The sequence below is a fragment of the Erythrolamprus reginae genome, chromosome 6 (assembly GCF_031021105.1).
Source record: "Erythrolamprus reginae isolate rEryReg1 chromosome 6, rEryReg1.hap1, whole genome shotgun sequence".
Lineage (NCBI taxonomy): Eukaryota > Metazoa > Chordata > Lepidosauria > Squamata > Dipsadidae > Erythrolamprus > Erythrolamprus reginae.
The window spans coordinates 126673-142247 of record NC_091955.1 but is presented as its reverse complement, the minus strand read 5'-3'; the positions used below and the strand labels follow the sequence as shown (position 1 = coordinate 142247).

The 15575-nt window shown below is 51.0% G+C and overlaps 1 protein-coding gene across 1 annotated transcript in view; it reads left to right on the top strand.

Moving 5' to 3' along the window:
- Nucleotides 1-15575, top strand: part of PCLO (piccolo presynaptic cytomatrix protein) — a 93292-nt gene that overhangs the window by 29876 nt on the left and 47841 nt on the right. Inside the window, exons 5-7 of the mRNA XM_070754676.1 lie at nucleotides 2389-3552; nucleotides 7305-12267; nucleotides 12685-14666. Coding sequence (XP_070610777.1) covers nucleotides 2389-3552; nucleotides 7305-12267; nucleotides 12685-14666 — 8109 coding nt within the window. The remainder of the gene's footprint in view (nucleotides 1-2388; nucleotides 3553-7304; nucleotides 12268-12684; nucleotides 14667-15575) is intronic.

Here is a 15575-nt window from a genome sequence, read left to right as displayed (position 1 = left end):
ATAACGGTTCAGTAGGATTCCTTGCACGTGGGGTGGCAAGGGCCAACACGAGCTAAGTCGCAGGTGTTATCAGAATGTGACTGTACACAGTCACGAACTGCTTCCGGGACTCCGGGCTCCAGGTTTACTCCCGAAGCCTTTTCCAAGGCAGTGGAGCCATGCGGTCAGAGTCCCCGTTCTCCTCAGTGGCTGTCCAGGGCGTCCTTTGTGTTCTTAGCATACCACGTTGCTTGCAGAGACCGCCTTCATGACCGTTGGCCTATTCTAGTCGGTTTCATCCGCTCAGTCCGCCAGAATCTGTCTTCTCATCTTCCGGATAGAAAAGTCCCTGTCTCGATGGAGGTCAATGAGCCATCGGCCACTCTCAACCTGTTTTGGCCAGCCTGTCGAAGGGCTGTGCACGTGCAACAGCTACTAGGAGCCACAGGTGAGAGCCGAGTGGCAGGTGGGGAGCAAAGGTGAACGAGCTGCCCTAAATGAGCTGCTGTAAAAGGACACGACATGCTCCCACACCGGAGGTGGTGCCCCTCCCTGAGCACTCCACACACCTGGCAATTCTCACAGTTATTGCCCAGACCATAGTTGAGCATTTTCTGGAGGAGTTAACTACCAGGCCTGGGCTTGACTGAACATCTATGTGGGTGGCAGTTGTTTTGTTGCACCAAAATTAACAAACAAATACATGCTGAACTGAGCTGAACCTGGACTTGTTGATTCGGAGTAATTTATTAGTTCTCTGTGTCTTTTGGACTTTTCAGATCTAGGTTTGATAGACTGGCCACAATCATCTGTTACTGATGACGAGTAAAATGAGGGTCTTGCCATTTGCAGCAATGAGTGGATTTCAAAGAAAATGACAGTGATGTTGCTTATCAGTTGTATGTTGAAAACAAACCTTGTGTAAGAAAAGGTTATGCATATTTTGAAACATTGAATGGGTTTGTTTGAAATTCTGAGACTGGGGAGAGAACATTTCATGCCAGCCAAAGCCGGGAGCAGCTCCCCCAATTTAAGGGATATAGAAAGCCCTGTGTCTAATCCCCTATGTCTCCCATCAGCCATGGGGTCAATTGTCACCTTTGCAGGAGAGAAGTTGATAAGATGGCAAAAGGAAAATAGTGGGAGCTTATTTTGGAATCTTTTACGAAAGTGCTGCTGCCTCTCTTAGTATTCAAAGAAAATCGCTTCATTCAATCAGATCCATGGCACGGAAACTGACAGGTCTCGGGAGGCATTCTATTTTTAGCACTTTTGGTCTCTCTCTGGTGCATTTAAATATCTCACCTATATATTGAGCTGAAAATAATCGGGGGTGTTTTTGTAGGTGATGATACATGGGCTCCAATTCCACCTGCAGAAGCCAGAGACAAAGAAGAAGAAGAAGGACTCGGGCCTCCCAGTAGGAGCCGTGGGGCGTCTTGTACAGACCAGGGCCAAGTCCCTGGCCGATTGCCTGGGAAAGAAAAGGCGAAAACCACAGCTAAACGTACCTTGTTTTTATCCCAGTATTGACCCTGGAGGTTATAAAGGAAGCATGATGACCCCGGTTGCTCCGTGGCCTTCACTGGGAATTCGTCTGGAGCTTCCTTACGCAGGCTCCGAAAACAGTCGGGCCACCCCAGAGGGTTAAATGACCCACACAAACACACCCCCTGGCCCTGGTGGAGCTCCCTGGATGGAGGCTCTCCCTCGGGGCTCCCATGGGCGGCCTCCGTGCCTGGGACGCTCGGTTGTCCCTAGGGCCACCGTGCCGTGGGGTGATCTTGTCCTCTGTGGTGGGGGTGTCCGGCTGGGGAGGGGCAGGGCTCGCCTGGACCACCCAAGCAAGGCCGAGCAGCGGTGGGGTTTAAGCCTTCGGGGAGGGGGGCAATGCATCCGCCTGGCGTCGCCTGAGCCTGGGACCCCGAATATGCTGGTTCGCGGTGGGCATGGCTCCCCATCGTTCTGCCGGTGGTGCGTGCTGTGCTTCCTGTTCTGTTTCTGGATCCTCTGCCTCTTCATCGGTGTGTCTGTTCCAGTGATGGCAAACCTTTCGTGGCTCTCGTGGCAAAAGCGTATTCTGCATGCCCACCGCCCCACCCCCGCGCATGCGCACAACCCCTGCCCTGAATTCCAGGCTGTATATTCCAGCCCAACCGTGGCACCTGGACGCCACCACCACCACATGCAGCAGGCGGGACAAGGGGCGCAGTAGAGTCTCTCTTGCTCAGAGTGGGTCTGAAGGCCATCGAAGAGGCACGCGGGGTCCGAAGGAGAGTGTGCGGTCAGTGTCAACGTATCTTGTTTTTAAAGTCAGGATGCTCTTTAGAGTTACAAGTATCGGTGTTACTATTTTAGTAAGAGGACGTTTTTAGTAATGTTGTAATGATTCCCTTCCTTAAATTCCAGGTCCAAGAATGGTTGTGCTTGAACTGCCAAACCCAAAGGGCGCTATCAGGACAACTTGGGGACATGGACAAAATCACGCCTGCCGTGTTTCCAAAATCCCCCGGTGGGCCACCGGACCCGGTCCTTCAAAGTCAGAGCAAACCTGCTGAGTTGCACCCCCAACAACAGATTCCAGCAAAATCTGCCCCACGGTCTGAAAAACCAAAGGTTGGTTCGGAAATTCAGAAAGAGGATCAAAAGGCAAAGAAGGACACACTTTTAACAAAGACATTTACTGGTAGGATCCAAGAAGAAATTTTTAAAATTGATATTTCAAAGCTTTCACCAGGAAAATTAGCAAAAACAACCTCTGTTGATAAAATCATTCAAGGAGTTTCAAAAGAAGATTCAAAAGCAGAAAAGGAAAAATTGGGAAAATCCTCATCTGCTGATCAAATTCTTAGAAATGAGTCAAAACCGGCTACAGTTGATAAGCCTTCACTTGATGAGATAAACATGGAACGTGCAAAAATACCTTCGTCCAAAGACCCAGAAGGTCAACCAGTGAAGCTGGCCAGGGAGGATCCTCAGGAAGGAGACCCAGACATCCAGGTCAAAGGGCCACCTGCTGATCGCGGCCAGGTGGATCGGGTGACCTTGGAAAAAATACCGCTGGCTGATAAAACCCCGCAAGACGTTCAAAAGCCGGATCCAAAGATTTATCGAGGCAAAATGACAAAAGTAGCCTCTGATGGCGAAATCGTGAAAGTTGAACCAAAATTTCAGCAGGCAAAATTGGCCAAAATACTATCCTCTGATCAAATTCAGAAAGAAGATTCAAAAAGAATTCCAGCCAAAATAATGAAAACGGTGTCTGCCGATCAGCTTTTAAAAGATTCTGTGAAATTTAAGGAACTGAAACAAGTGAGATTGCCCAGGGTGGAACCAAGGTCTCCCGAGACAAGTAGCATCCGAAGGCCAGAAGCCCCAGACCACCTTCGCCGGACCGAACACGTCCCAGAACGAGAGCCATCGTCTGAAGGAGCAAAACCAGGGTCTGAAACGAAAGGGCAGGAAGAACGTCCCATGAGGCCGGAAACCATCTCAGAGTCTCACAAACTGCTCAAAGACCTCCCCGTCTCGGTGCCAAAGTCTTGCCCTGTGGAGTCAGCGAGAGAGAAAACGGTAAGTGCTTGACCTTCCTCTCTTGCTCAGAATTGACAAAATCTATTTCTGTGTCGTGCCAGAAAATTGGGAGATATTCAGAGGAGTGAAGGGAGCGATTTACAGCAGCGTTCAGTGAACCTTGGGCAGTCCCTGAGTAGAGTTGGATACGGTTAGTTCCCGTATGTAATCACAGAGCACGTTCTCCCCTCCTCTCCCCCATCACTGATGATGTCACCCAGCTGGGTAACGAAACACCTGCAAGGAAATGAGTCTACGGAGAGGGGCGGCATACAAATCCAATTAATAATAATAATAATAATAATAATAATAACAACAACAACAACAACAACAACCAGAGGCCACAAAGGACACACAAAGTCCAACCCTGAGCGATGGACATTCTCCTCTGTTGGTTCATTTGAAACAGCCGCGCTCTCTCCTGGCAACTTCTCACCTTTTTATTTGTTTGTTTGTTTGTTTATATTTATTTATTTATTTATTTATTATTTATTAGATTTGTATGCCACCCCTCTCCGGAGACTTGGAGCGGCTCTCAGCAGGACACAAAATACAAATCCAATGATTAAAAACAGTTAAATCCCTTAATATAAAAAACAGTCATACATCCCAGACAAACCATGCATAAAACGGAGCGGCCGAGGGGAATCAATTCCCATATGCCTGATGGTAGAGGTGGGTTTTAAGGAGTTTGCAAAAGGCAAGGAGGGTGGGGGCAGTTCTGATCTCCGGGGGGAGTTGATTCCAGAGGGTCGGGGCCGCCACAGACAAGGTTCTTACCCTGGGTCCTGCCAGACGACATTGTTTTGTCAACAGGACCCGGAGAAGGCAGACTCTGTGGGACCTAATCGGTTGCTGGGATTCATGCAGCAGAAGGCGGTCCTGGAGGTATTCTGGTCCAATGCCATGAAGGGCTTTATAGGTCATTACCTATATAACACTTTGAATTGTGACTGGAAACTGATCGGCAACCAATGCAGACTGCGGAGTGTTGATGTGGCATGGGCATATTTGGGAAAGCCCATGATTGCTCTCGCAGCTGCATTCTGTGCGATCTGAAGTTTCCGAACACTCTTCAAAGGTCGCCCCACGTAGAGAGCATTACAGTAGTCGAACCTTGAGGTGATGAGGGCATGAGTGACTGTGAGCAGTGACTCCCGGTCCAGGTAGGCCCGCAACTGGTGCACCAAGCGAACCTGGGCAAACACCCCCCCTCGCCACAGCCGAAAGATGGTTCTCTAATGTTAGCTGTGGATCGAGGAGGACGCCCAAGTTGCGAACCCTCTCTGAGGGGGTCAGTAATTCCCCCCCCCCCAGGGTAATGGACGGACCGATGGGATTGTCCTTGGGAGGCAAAACCCACAGCCACTCCGTCTTATCCGGGTTGAGTTTGAGTCTGTGGACACCCATCCAGACCATAACAGCCTCCAAGCTCTGGCACATCACTTCCACTGCCTTGTTGACTGGACATGTGGTGGAGATGTACAGCTGGGTATCATCCGCATACTGATGATACCTCACCCCATGCCCCTTGATGATCTCGCTCAGCGGTTTCATGTAGATATTAAATAGCAGGGAGGAGAGGACTGGCCCCTGAGGCACCCCACAAGTGACAGACCTAGAGGTCAACCTCTGACTCCCCCCACTAACACCGACTGCGACCGACTGGAGAGGTAGGAGGAGAACCACTGAAGAACAGTGCCTCCCATTCCCAACCCTCCAGCCGGTCCAGAAGGATACCATGATCAATGGTATCGAAAGCCGCTGAGAGGTCAAGAAGCACCAGGACAGAGGATAAACCCCTGTCCTGGGCCCGCCAGGGATCATCCATCAACGTGACCAAAGCAGTTTCTGTGCTGTAGCCGGGCCTGAAACCTGACTGTTGAGGGATAATCGGCTAGATAATCGGCTTCTTCCAAGGACCGCTGGAGCACCACCACCTTCTTGACAACCTTCCCCATAAAGGGAAGGTTGGAGACTGGACAATAGTTATTAAGCACGGCTGGACCAAGCTCCGTGTCACCTCCCTGAAACCAGCCAGGAGGGACACGGATCCAGCAAACAGGTGGCAGAACTCACATCTCCAATGGCCTTGTCCACTTCATCAGGCGTCACCAGATCAAACTCTTCCCAGACAGATGGACAAGGACGGGCCCCACTCACCTCGACTGACTCGTTGTCAGTTGACTCTGTTATCCAATCAGAGTCGAGATCCGCCCAGATCCGAGCGACTTTATCAGCGAAAAATGTGTTATATGCTGACCTTAAGTTTAATTGGACCTTGCCTAGTATAATTTATGCCAAGTGGCATTGTTTTTATTTTGTAAAAAGACACATGAAACATAATAACAATAACGATAACAACAACAAAAGAACAACAACAACAACAACAATAATAATAATAATAATAATAATAATAATAATAATAATAATAATAATAATTTATTAGATTTGCATGCTGCCCCTCTCTGAGGACCATCATAATTAAGTAGTTAAATATTCCCTGTAATTTTTTACCTGTCGCCAGTGTCCCCAACTCTCGGGCCAGTTGCTGACTGAGCTTCCTCTTGTCCCACACAACTTTTTCCATGGTTAGTTTTGGTATTCACTGGAAGCCCCAGCAAACCCTGAGCCTCTCCGTGGACTGTTCTCTAATATCAGGCACATAGTGTCCTCTGCTTTACTTCCCCTTTGTAGCCCTCACAGCTTCTCAGGGAGCCCCATGCTGTGTGTCCCCTCCCACTTTATCTTCTCCGTGGTGGCCCCCTGTATTTGGGGCATGGTAGCCTTGTTCTTGAGGCTTTGCTCCTTAATATTGTTCTGGGAAGGTTTTCATCCACTGAGTCCTTACAGCTTTTCCCTTATTAAAACCATCTGAAATTTATAACACTAGCTGGTCCTGAGTCAGAGGCTTGAAGGACCTGACAGCCATCAGCCTCAGGAATCACCCAGTGGCCTATTATTAAGTGTGAAATTGGATTGTTCTACGTATCGATTACGTAGAACAGATTTTATCTTTATAGCAACTTTTTTTAAAAAAAATAACAAACTAAACTAAAACCATAGTAAGTTTAAGGATCAAAATAGTTTATCTTCACTTAAACATGTCGTTTGTGTTAGAAATGTCTGTAATGTTTTGTAACTTGAAATTTTCTATTAACTGAATGTGCATCAAAGTATTGTTATACTATCAGTTAAATCTAAATAAGATGCTGGTCCCATTAAATATAGCGCCACACTTTAAAATATTCCTGAATGATATTGAGAATAAGTTGTTCTATATTTAATTGGGGGACTTTATATTGGTTAAAGGCAAAAATAAGAGTCCCAGCTTAACCAAATTTTGTCACTCACAATGCTTTCTCGGGGTTTTCACAATTACAGTTTCTATTGGTTGGTGAATTTATCATTTTATTTATTTATTTTATTAATTGGACTTCTTTTACGCCACCCCTCTCGGAGGACTCGGGGCGGCTTACAACATATCATAAAACAATGTACAACATTTTAGATCCAGTTAATTAAATATAAAATATAAACAACCCCAAAGCCGTAAAAACCCAAGTCACTCCCATTCAATCCACTGTCCCTCAGCACGTTCATTGGCCGGGGGAATCTCATGGCCCGGAGCCTGGCGCCATAAGTGAGTCTCCAGACTCTTGCGGGAGGCGAGGGGGGTGGGGGTAGCGCGAACCTCCGTGTCTGGATGAGATAAATCTTAATATGTGGCTGTATGTTTATATATGTTTTAGGAAAAAGAAGATGACAAATCAGACATCTCGGCCTCTCAGCAGCACAGAAGCCCTCAAGGCTTGAGTGACACAGGGTATTCCTCAGACGGCGTCTCAAGTTCCCTGGGCGAAATCCCAAGTCTTATCCAGGTGGACGAGAAGGACGTGTCAAAGGAGTCCTTTGAAAAGGGGTCCCTTTCGCAAGGGGGCAGCCCGGCCAGCCCCTCTGACCTGGCTAAGCTAGAAAGCACTGTCCTGTCGATTCTGGAAGCTCAGGTCACCAGCCTCGCGCAGGAGAAGCCCGGGAGGATCAGCGGCCTTCCCGCTGAGCAGGCCTTCAAGGCCTCTCGTGAAGCAGCCCTCTTGCCTCCCGCCTCAGAGCTGCTCGGCTCCGAGGAAGAAGGCTCGAGGAAACTGGGCATTCAGGACGGGGGAGGCCCTGAACGCGGCGGTGGGGAAACTTTGCCCTCCCAGAAAGGGCCCAAGCGGACAGCAGGGGGGGCAGAGGGCGCCAGGAGGCCTCGCTACGACTCTGTGGAAGACAGCAGCGAGAGCGAAAACTCCCCTGTGCCACGAAGGAGGCGGAGGCGGCAGACCAGCGCCGGCTCCTCAAGCAGCGATGATGACGAGGAAGGCAAAGCAGGAGACAGTCCGGCTTCAGGCGAGGACGAGGATTTCATTCGGAAGCAGATCATGGAAATGAGCGCAGACGAAGACGCTTCCGGTTCCGAGGATGAAGAATACATCAGAAAACAGTTGAAAGAAATCAGTGCAAATGAAACTCAAAAGAAGGAAGAAGTTAAGATCAAAAAAGGAACAGCGGGAAAACATAAGAGGGCGTCACGTAAAAGTAGCGCAGGCTATGAAGAGGATTCCGGAAGGCGCCACTCCTGGCATGATGATGACGATGAGGACGAGGCTTTTGATGAAAGTCCAGAACCGAAATATAGGGAGACGAAAAGTCAAGAGGGCGAAGAAACCAGTGCCACCGGCGGAGGGGGTCTTCGCCGCTTCAAAACAATAGAACTTAACAGTACAGTGACAAATAGGTTTCCTGAAGGATCAGAAACACCAAAGAGGTCTTTATACTTTGACGAAGAGCCAGAATTAGAAATGGAAAGCCTCACAGACTCTCCAGAGGACCGATCTCGGGGAGAAGGGTCTTCGAGTCTGCATGCCTCCAGCTTCACCCCAGGTACGTCTCCTACCTCCGTTTCTTCCTTCGATGAAGACAGCGACAGCAGCCCCAGCCACAAAAAAATAGGGGGAGAAAGCAAGCAGCAGCGCAAAGCCCGGCATCGGAGCCATGGGCCTCTCCTCCCGACGATTGAAGACTCTTCCGAGGAAGAGGAGCTCCGGGAGGAGGAAGAGTTGCTGAAGGAGCAGGAGAAGCAGCGCGAACTGGAACAGCAGCAAAGGAAGAGCTCCAGCAAGAAGTCCAAGAAAGACAAAGACGAGCTGAGGGCCCAGAGGAGGAGGGAGCGGCCGAAAACCCCACCCAGCAACCTTTCTCCGATCGAGGATGCTTCCCCAACGGAGGAACTGCGCCAGGCGGCAGAAATGGAGGAACTGCATCGATCTTCTTGCTCCGAATATTCGCCGAGTATTGAATCTGACCCTGAGGCCTTTGAAATCAGTCCGGAGAAAATAATAGAAGTGCAGAAGGTTTATAAGCTGCCAATGGCTGTCGTCTCGCTCTACTCTCCCACGGAAGAGCCGCCCGTTGGGATGGCCCAGCCAGGGGACAGTCAGAAGGCTTTGAAAAGCGCAGAGGAGGCCTATGAGGAAATGCTGCAGGCCTCCCAGCTGGCCAAACCTCTCCCGGGCGAGAGTGAAAGGGAAGAGGGGTTCGAGAAGGAGCCCCTGTATGGCGGCATGCTCATAGAGGACTATATCTACGAGTCGCTAGTAGAGGATGCGTACGGTGGGGAGTCCAACCTCATTTCGAAACAAGTGTGCGAGGAATTTAGCCAAGAGGAAGAGCAGAAACCCCCCCCGGAGCACATCTATGAAGAACCTATGCAAAGCCCCATTGATTTACAAGACACCTATTATAGGATAGAGCTTTTGCCTTCAGCTATGCCTCAGGAAGACATTGTCTCCAGTTCTTACATCATGCCAGAGAGCCACGAAATCGTCGTCCTGGACAATGGGGCACCATCTTCGAGTGATGAAAAGCAGCTGCTGGATGCAGATGTGGTTTATGAAGAACTGATGAAGCGCCAGGGAATACAGCTGACCCCGGGCTCCAGCCCTACTCAGTCATCCCCTGAATTAGTTTCCATCACAAAGAGGAGCCTGTCTGTTGAAGCAGGAGACAGTAACTCCCTGGTTTCAAGCACTTCTTCAGCAGTTTCAGACACAACATCGGTGAGCCCTGTAGTGCTGCCCATTCCAGATGTTAAAATTACCCAGCATTTTACCACTGAAGAAACAGAGGATAATTATTGTACTGATTATGCCCGTGAGGTGGAAGAAATTATTTCCCAGGAAACATCCCTGTTGACAGACCCAGAGGCCTTAGAAAGTGCGGCCACCCCTCTTTTCCCGTCGGATGCGTGTTCCCTCACATCATCCACATCGTCCATTTACACCACGGGCACCCCTTCGCCTGTGGCTGGGACAGGGGGCATCGCCTCCCTTGGTAGAGATCCGGCAGGGGCTCTCAGTGAGCTGTCAGATTCAGAAGGGGTCGTTTCAATGGCACAGGCGGCTTCCATTTCCCAAATTGAGGACTACGAACCTCTTGCTTTCACCCCCAAACGGACACCCACGGCCAGAGGTCTGACGGATGCCAGTCAGGGTCCAGTTGCCTTTCCTGACACCGACTCATTTGTATCCACTTCTGTGGAAGCCAAACCCACAAGGGTTGTCCCTGCGGCCTCGGCAGGAGATGGCAACGCTGGAAGAGACGCGGCAAAGTTGAATGAACTAAAGAGACTTTCTGAAGATGAATATTCAAGGGTTCCCATTGATGTGGCAGCAATAGATGCTGTGTCTGACCAAGAATCCATCTGCATAGTTCCATTGTGCCCTGTTTCTTCTGTTATATCTGCACCTGAAACGTCTGCCGCCTCTGTTGCTAGTTCCCAAACATATTCGTTTTTGGAAAGATCTCTTGTTCATCCCTACCCACCGTATGCTCCCCCTCCCCCCCCTCCTCCCCCTCCCCCACCTCCCCCTCCGCCACCCATTCTACCAAAGCCAGCCATTTATCCTAAAAAGAAGCCACCAGTCAAAACTGCAGGGACCACCGTTCCCACCATGGTGCCGTCCCTCAGTGCTGCCCAGGTAGGAGAGACCTCTGCTGTAAAAGCTGGTGTGTCTCCTCTCACACAAATGTGCACACCGGCCCCACCCCCAGTGCCGCCTAAGCCAGCTTTAATTCCAGTGGGGCTTGTATTCGCACACAGACCTTCTGAAATAATAAAGCCTCCCATTGCCCCTAAACCAGCCCTTCCTCAGCTACCGGCACCTGTTCCTAAAGTGACAGAAACACAGTCCCAGCCAGCAGGCCTGCGCTCAGCCCCCTGCATGACCCTGAACCTGGTCTCCCCTGCCGAGTACAGATTGGCCTCCCCCACCTCCCCGTCCTCTCCCCATTCCAATAAATCCTCCCCGAGGTTGTCCAAGCCCGCTCAGGAAACCTACGTTGTCATCACATTGCCCTCTGAGCCTGGGACTCCGACCGAATCCATCACCAGCCAAGCCGTCAGCAGCTGGCCAGCGACTTTGCCCCTCCAAGAGCAAGCACCAGAGGCTGGCCAGACATCGTCCATGCCATCTGTGCGCGCAGTGCGGATGCAAAGCACAACACATCAAAGCAAGAGGATCCCGGAGGCTTTGAATGCTTCTATCCCTGCCACCGTGCAGCCATTTTTTGGCATGGTGCCTAAGTCCACCACAGAACTAATAACAACAGGGATTGCCAGGAACACTGCGTCTTTGGTAAAAAACGCCAGGCTAGAGAGCGTTTCCATAACGATGCCCGCAGAGACCAGCCCTGTGGTCGAGAGAACTCGATACAGAGAAAACGGAAGGTCCCGTGTCTTTGGTGACGTCATGGATCTCCGTACCTTGACTAAGACCGGTATTGATAGAAGAGGCAGCTGTATGGACCTATCTGCCCCTCCCGCAGATGCGAGAAGACAGGCAATGGCAGGGGACACCTTTGGGCAGTGGGTCAGCACAGTTCAGCCAGGGATCATCAATCTTAGCACTGTGTCCATGGTCAGTCTTTCTTTAGCTCCTGTTGCCGATGCCGTTTCAGTAAAGACCTGTGCGTCCACTCTAACTTACAGCGCAAGCGTCGAGAGCCTCCCAGACCTTGGGCATGGAATGGCCACTCCGCTTCAGTTAACCACCCCAAAGCCCTTTGAGCTCGGTCCTGGAGTGACAGGGAGCCAGGCCCTCTTTTCAGGCAGAGATGATGCGCCCATCAATCTCTCCCTGGGCATGCCGGCATCGGCACTTGCCTGGGCAGCTACAAAGCCCGCAACCGCACCTCCACTTGGGGTAACCAAGGATGGCCTCACTGGTTCCCCTGCTCACAAAGCTGTGGACAGCGGGGCGGTTGACCTGAGCACTACAAAGTCCTACAGGACGATGGTGACCATTGGCGAAACAGCTTCAGGATTTTTTACAACTGTAATTGAAGACGATGAAAAACCTGTAGATTTGACTGCAGGGAAAAGAGCTGTTTGTTGTGATGTGATTTACAAATTGCCCTTTGGGAGGAGCTGCACTGCTCAGGCCCCAGCCACTACCCTCCCAGAAGATCGTTTCGGCTACAGGGATGACCACTACCAGTACGGCCGCTCCGGGTCCTACGCTTGCCGGGGAACTGGGGGCATGAAGCCCTCCATGTCAGACACCAACTTGTCCGAGGCTGGGCTCTATCCGCACAAAGGGCAGGACGCCTTCGAGTACCAGGCTGGGGCGGCCGATCTAGCGGTAGACTTGACTTCTGGCAGAGTCACTACAGGTCAGTATGACAAGACGGCGGACTTTACTCAGAAACTTAGTAACAACGTTGCTCATCTCATTTCAGGGTGATTTTTGGCTTTTTTCCCCATTTTGTTTTTTGTCTTTAACCCTTTCATTAGGCTTTATGTTCAACAGCGTGGCAAATTTGGTTGAATTTTCCCCATGTATTTTTTTTTTTCAATTTTCATCCGTTGTTTTGTGGAAAGAGATACCCGCATGTGCCAGCATGCTCCAAAATTTTTCTTTTTTTTCTTCCTGTCCTGCCCAATAAAATGTTGAAGATTTGCATGCAGCTCCTTCCCGCTTTATTGCTCACAATTGTCACTCATCTCTGTAGACTGCCTTTCAGAACCCACACCAACATTAAAGACGGTGTTTTGGGGGACTGGACTATAACTCTCCCCTATAATTTCAGGTGAAATTGTGGATTATTCAAGCAAGATTGTTGATCCATATCCAGAGAGCCGGCGTGTGATTTCTGGCGTTAGTGCACCTCAGTATTCCCAAGCAAGAATCGCCTCCTCCTTAGGAGCCCCCTACGGAAGTGTGTTGAGATCCTCCAACGGGGTGGTCTACTCCTCGGTGGCAGCTCCGATCCCATCTACATTCGCCATCACCACACAGCCCGGCTCCATCTTCAGCACCTCAGCCCGAGACCTGCCTCCCCTGCACGCCACTGATTCAGGGCCTTCCTTGCCCAACCTGCCGCAGAGCCAGGCGCTCCCAAGGCCGCTGCAGTTTCTGGCAGCTTCTGAACAGGACCCCTCAGTGGCTGCCATTGACCCAGGAATGCAGGCTCTCCCTCTGGAAGCGATGGCCGCTGAGCCCACGCTGCCCGTCTTCAGTACGGCCTCTGAGGCCTTCCTGGATGGGATTGACGATGAAGGGGCTGTTCTCCTGGAGCCTGAAGAAGACCACCAGCAGCATCTGGACATTGAACGTGAGCTCCTGGAGCTGGAGAAGCTGAAGCAGCAGCGCTTTGCAGAGGAGTTGGAGTGGGAGCGTCAGGAAATTCAGAGGTTTAGAGAACAAGAACAGTTCATGGTTCAAAAGAAGCTGGAGGAGCTGCACTCCATGAAGCACCACCTCCTCTACCAGCAGGAGGAAGAGCGGCAGGCTCAGTTCATGATGAGGCAGGAAACACTAGCTCAGCAGCAGCTGCACATCGAACAAATCCAGCAGCTTCAGCAGCAGCTCCACCAGCACTTGGAAGAGCAAAAGATCCACCAGATGTATCAATATAACTACGACCCTTCTGAAACGGTGTGCCCAAAAACGACCACGGATCAAGTCCTCCTCGAGGGCCAGTACGCTGCCAGCCACCAGTTCTGGCCTGGTGAGGAGGGGATCCCCACGACCTCTGCTCTCCTGGGCATGGAGATCCCGGACAGCCAAGGCTGGTATGCTGTGCAGTCAGAGGGCATGGCTCAGTACCTTCCCACGGCAGGGGCCCTGAGTTCTGTCCCTGACCTCGCTCTTAAAGTCCTGGAGGCGGGAGAGGAAAAGCAGCTGAAGAAGAAGAGCCCCGTACCAACGCTGCACGGCCTTTATGGGGAACCCGGTGAAGGGGCTGAAGGGGGGGAGCCCAGGGGTCTTAAAAAGATAGCCGAGAGTGGCGTCCAAACCGACGACGAGGACGGTGCAGACTTGGGCTATGCCGACAGGAGACGCAGAAGCAAGAAGAGCGTTGACACGAGTGTCCAGACAGATGACGAGGACCAAGAGGAATGGGACCCCGCCAACAGAGCCAGGAGGAAGGCCCGTGTGGGGAAACACGAAGGGAGCGGGGAAGCGGGCAAGGCCAAGCCCTTTCCCAAGGTCTCCAGCATTGCGGTACAGACCGTGGCTGAGATATCGGTCCAGACGGAACCTATCGGAAGCATCAGGACCCCATCGGCCAGGGCCCAGTTCGATGCGAAGATAGAAATAGTCAAACACATTTCAGCCCCAGAAAAGACGTTCAAAGGAGGAAGTTTGGGGTGTCAGACAGAGACCGACTCAGAGGCCCAGAGTCCCCCGTATCATAAAGCCACCTCCCCTCAGAAAGATAAAAGGCGCCCGACACCACTAGAAATAGGCTACTCGTCCCACCTTCACCCTGAAAACACCCTCCAGGTAGCTCCTTCCGCCCCCAAATCTCCCAAAGTCCTCTACTCCCCCATCTCCCCCGTTTCTCCAGCTGCAGTCCTGGAGTCGGCCTTTGTGCCCTACGAGAAGCGGATGGCTGAAGAGAGCAGCGCCCAGACCATGCTCCACGCCGAAGGGCCCGCGGCGGCCCAGCTGAGCCCAGAGTCTGCCAAGGGGATCCAGCGTTCTTTGCTGGACCCGAAGCCTCTGAGCCCCACGGCGGAAGATCTCCTCTCCAGGACCCATTTCCAGTACGCGGACAGCTTCCTGGTAAGACCATGTCCCCCCTCCCCCTGTTGACACGTATGTTATACGTTGCAGCCATGAGCTTTGCTTTGTTAACTGGCTGGAGTGGATGGAATGTTTGGTGGACAGTTTTAGAAACAAAGGCCTGTCACGTTAGAAACCAGGATAAGGGTACTTTAAAAACAGAATTTATACTGCAAGAAATATGCTATTGACATTTCACTGGAGAAAGGCATGGTCTTGAATGAGAGCATCTAATTGCAATATTTAAAGTTGTAGTTGTTTCTTTACATAATTAACTTATCAACATTTTTCTTTGTACATTTGGTCTATTTTTAAAAAACTTAAATGTATTCACATCGCAAGGGCATTCTTGTGTATACCCTGGCCTTTTTCTTTCTAAGTTTTTTCTCCTCTGTGTGTATAGTAAGAAGGTTGTAATATTACATACGGTTCCTTAAACACATGGAATATATGGAGCACGTCTACTGTATTTGCAGAAAAGATGAGTTGCCAAAACCATTTGCCCAGTATCAGCCCTGTTGGTTTTATGTGCTCTGCTTCTCCAAGAATGTTGAGTCAGGTCCAGCCGAGTTCATCCTAGGAGCTAAAGGTCACCATGGCCAGAAGTGGGGCGCTGTGGAAGTCCTTGTGTGAAGTGTATCCTTGGAGTATCCTGGGAGGCAGTGTCACTCCCAACCGCTCCAGTGGAGGTGCCAGGCCAGAGTCCCTGGGGGGGGGGGCTGGATTTCTGGAGGGAAATCGTGACTCCCACATAAAGGAGGGAGGGGAATGGGGGTGGTCCAGATTGTAAGCTCAGCCTCCCCCCCCCATGGGTTTGATGAAGGTTGACCAGGGCCACGTGGGAGGCGATCTGTCATGGGATCCATGCAGGGGTCTCTGCTTCCTTGAGTGGGGGGCCCCCTTGAAGGC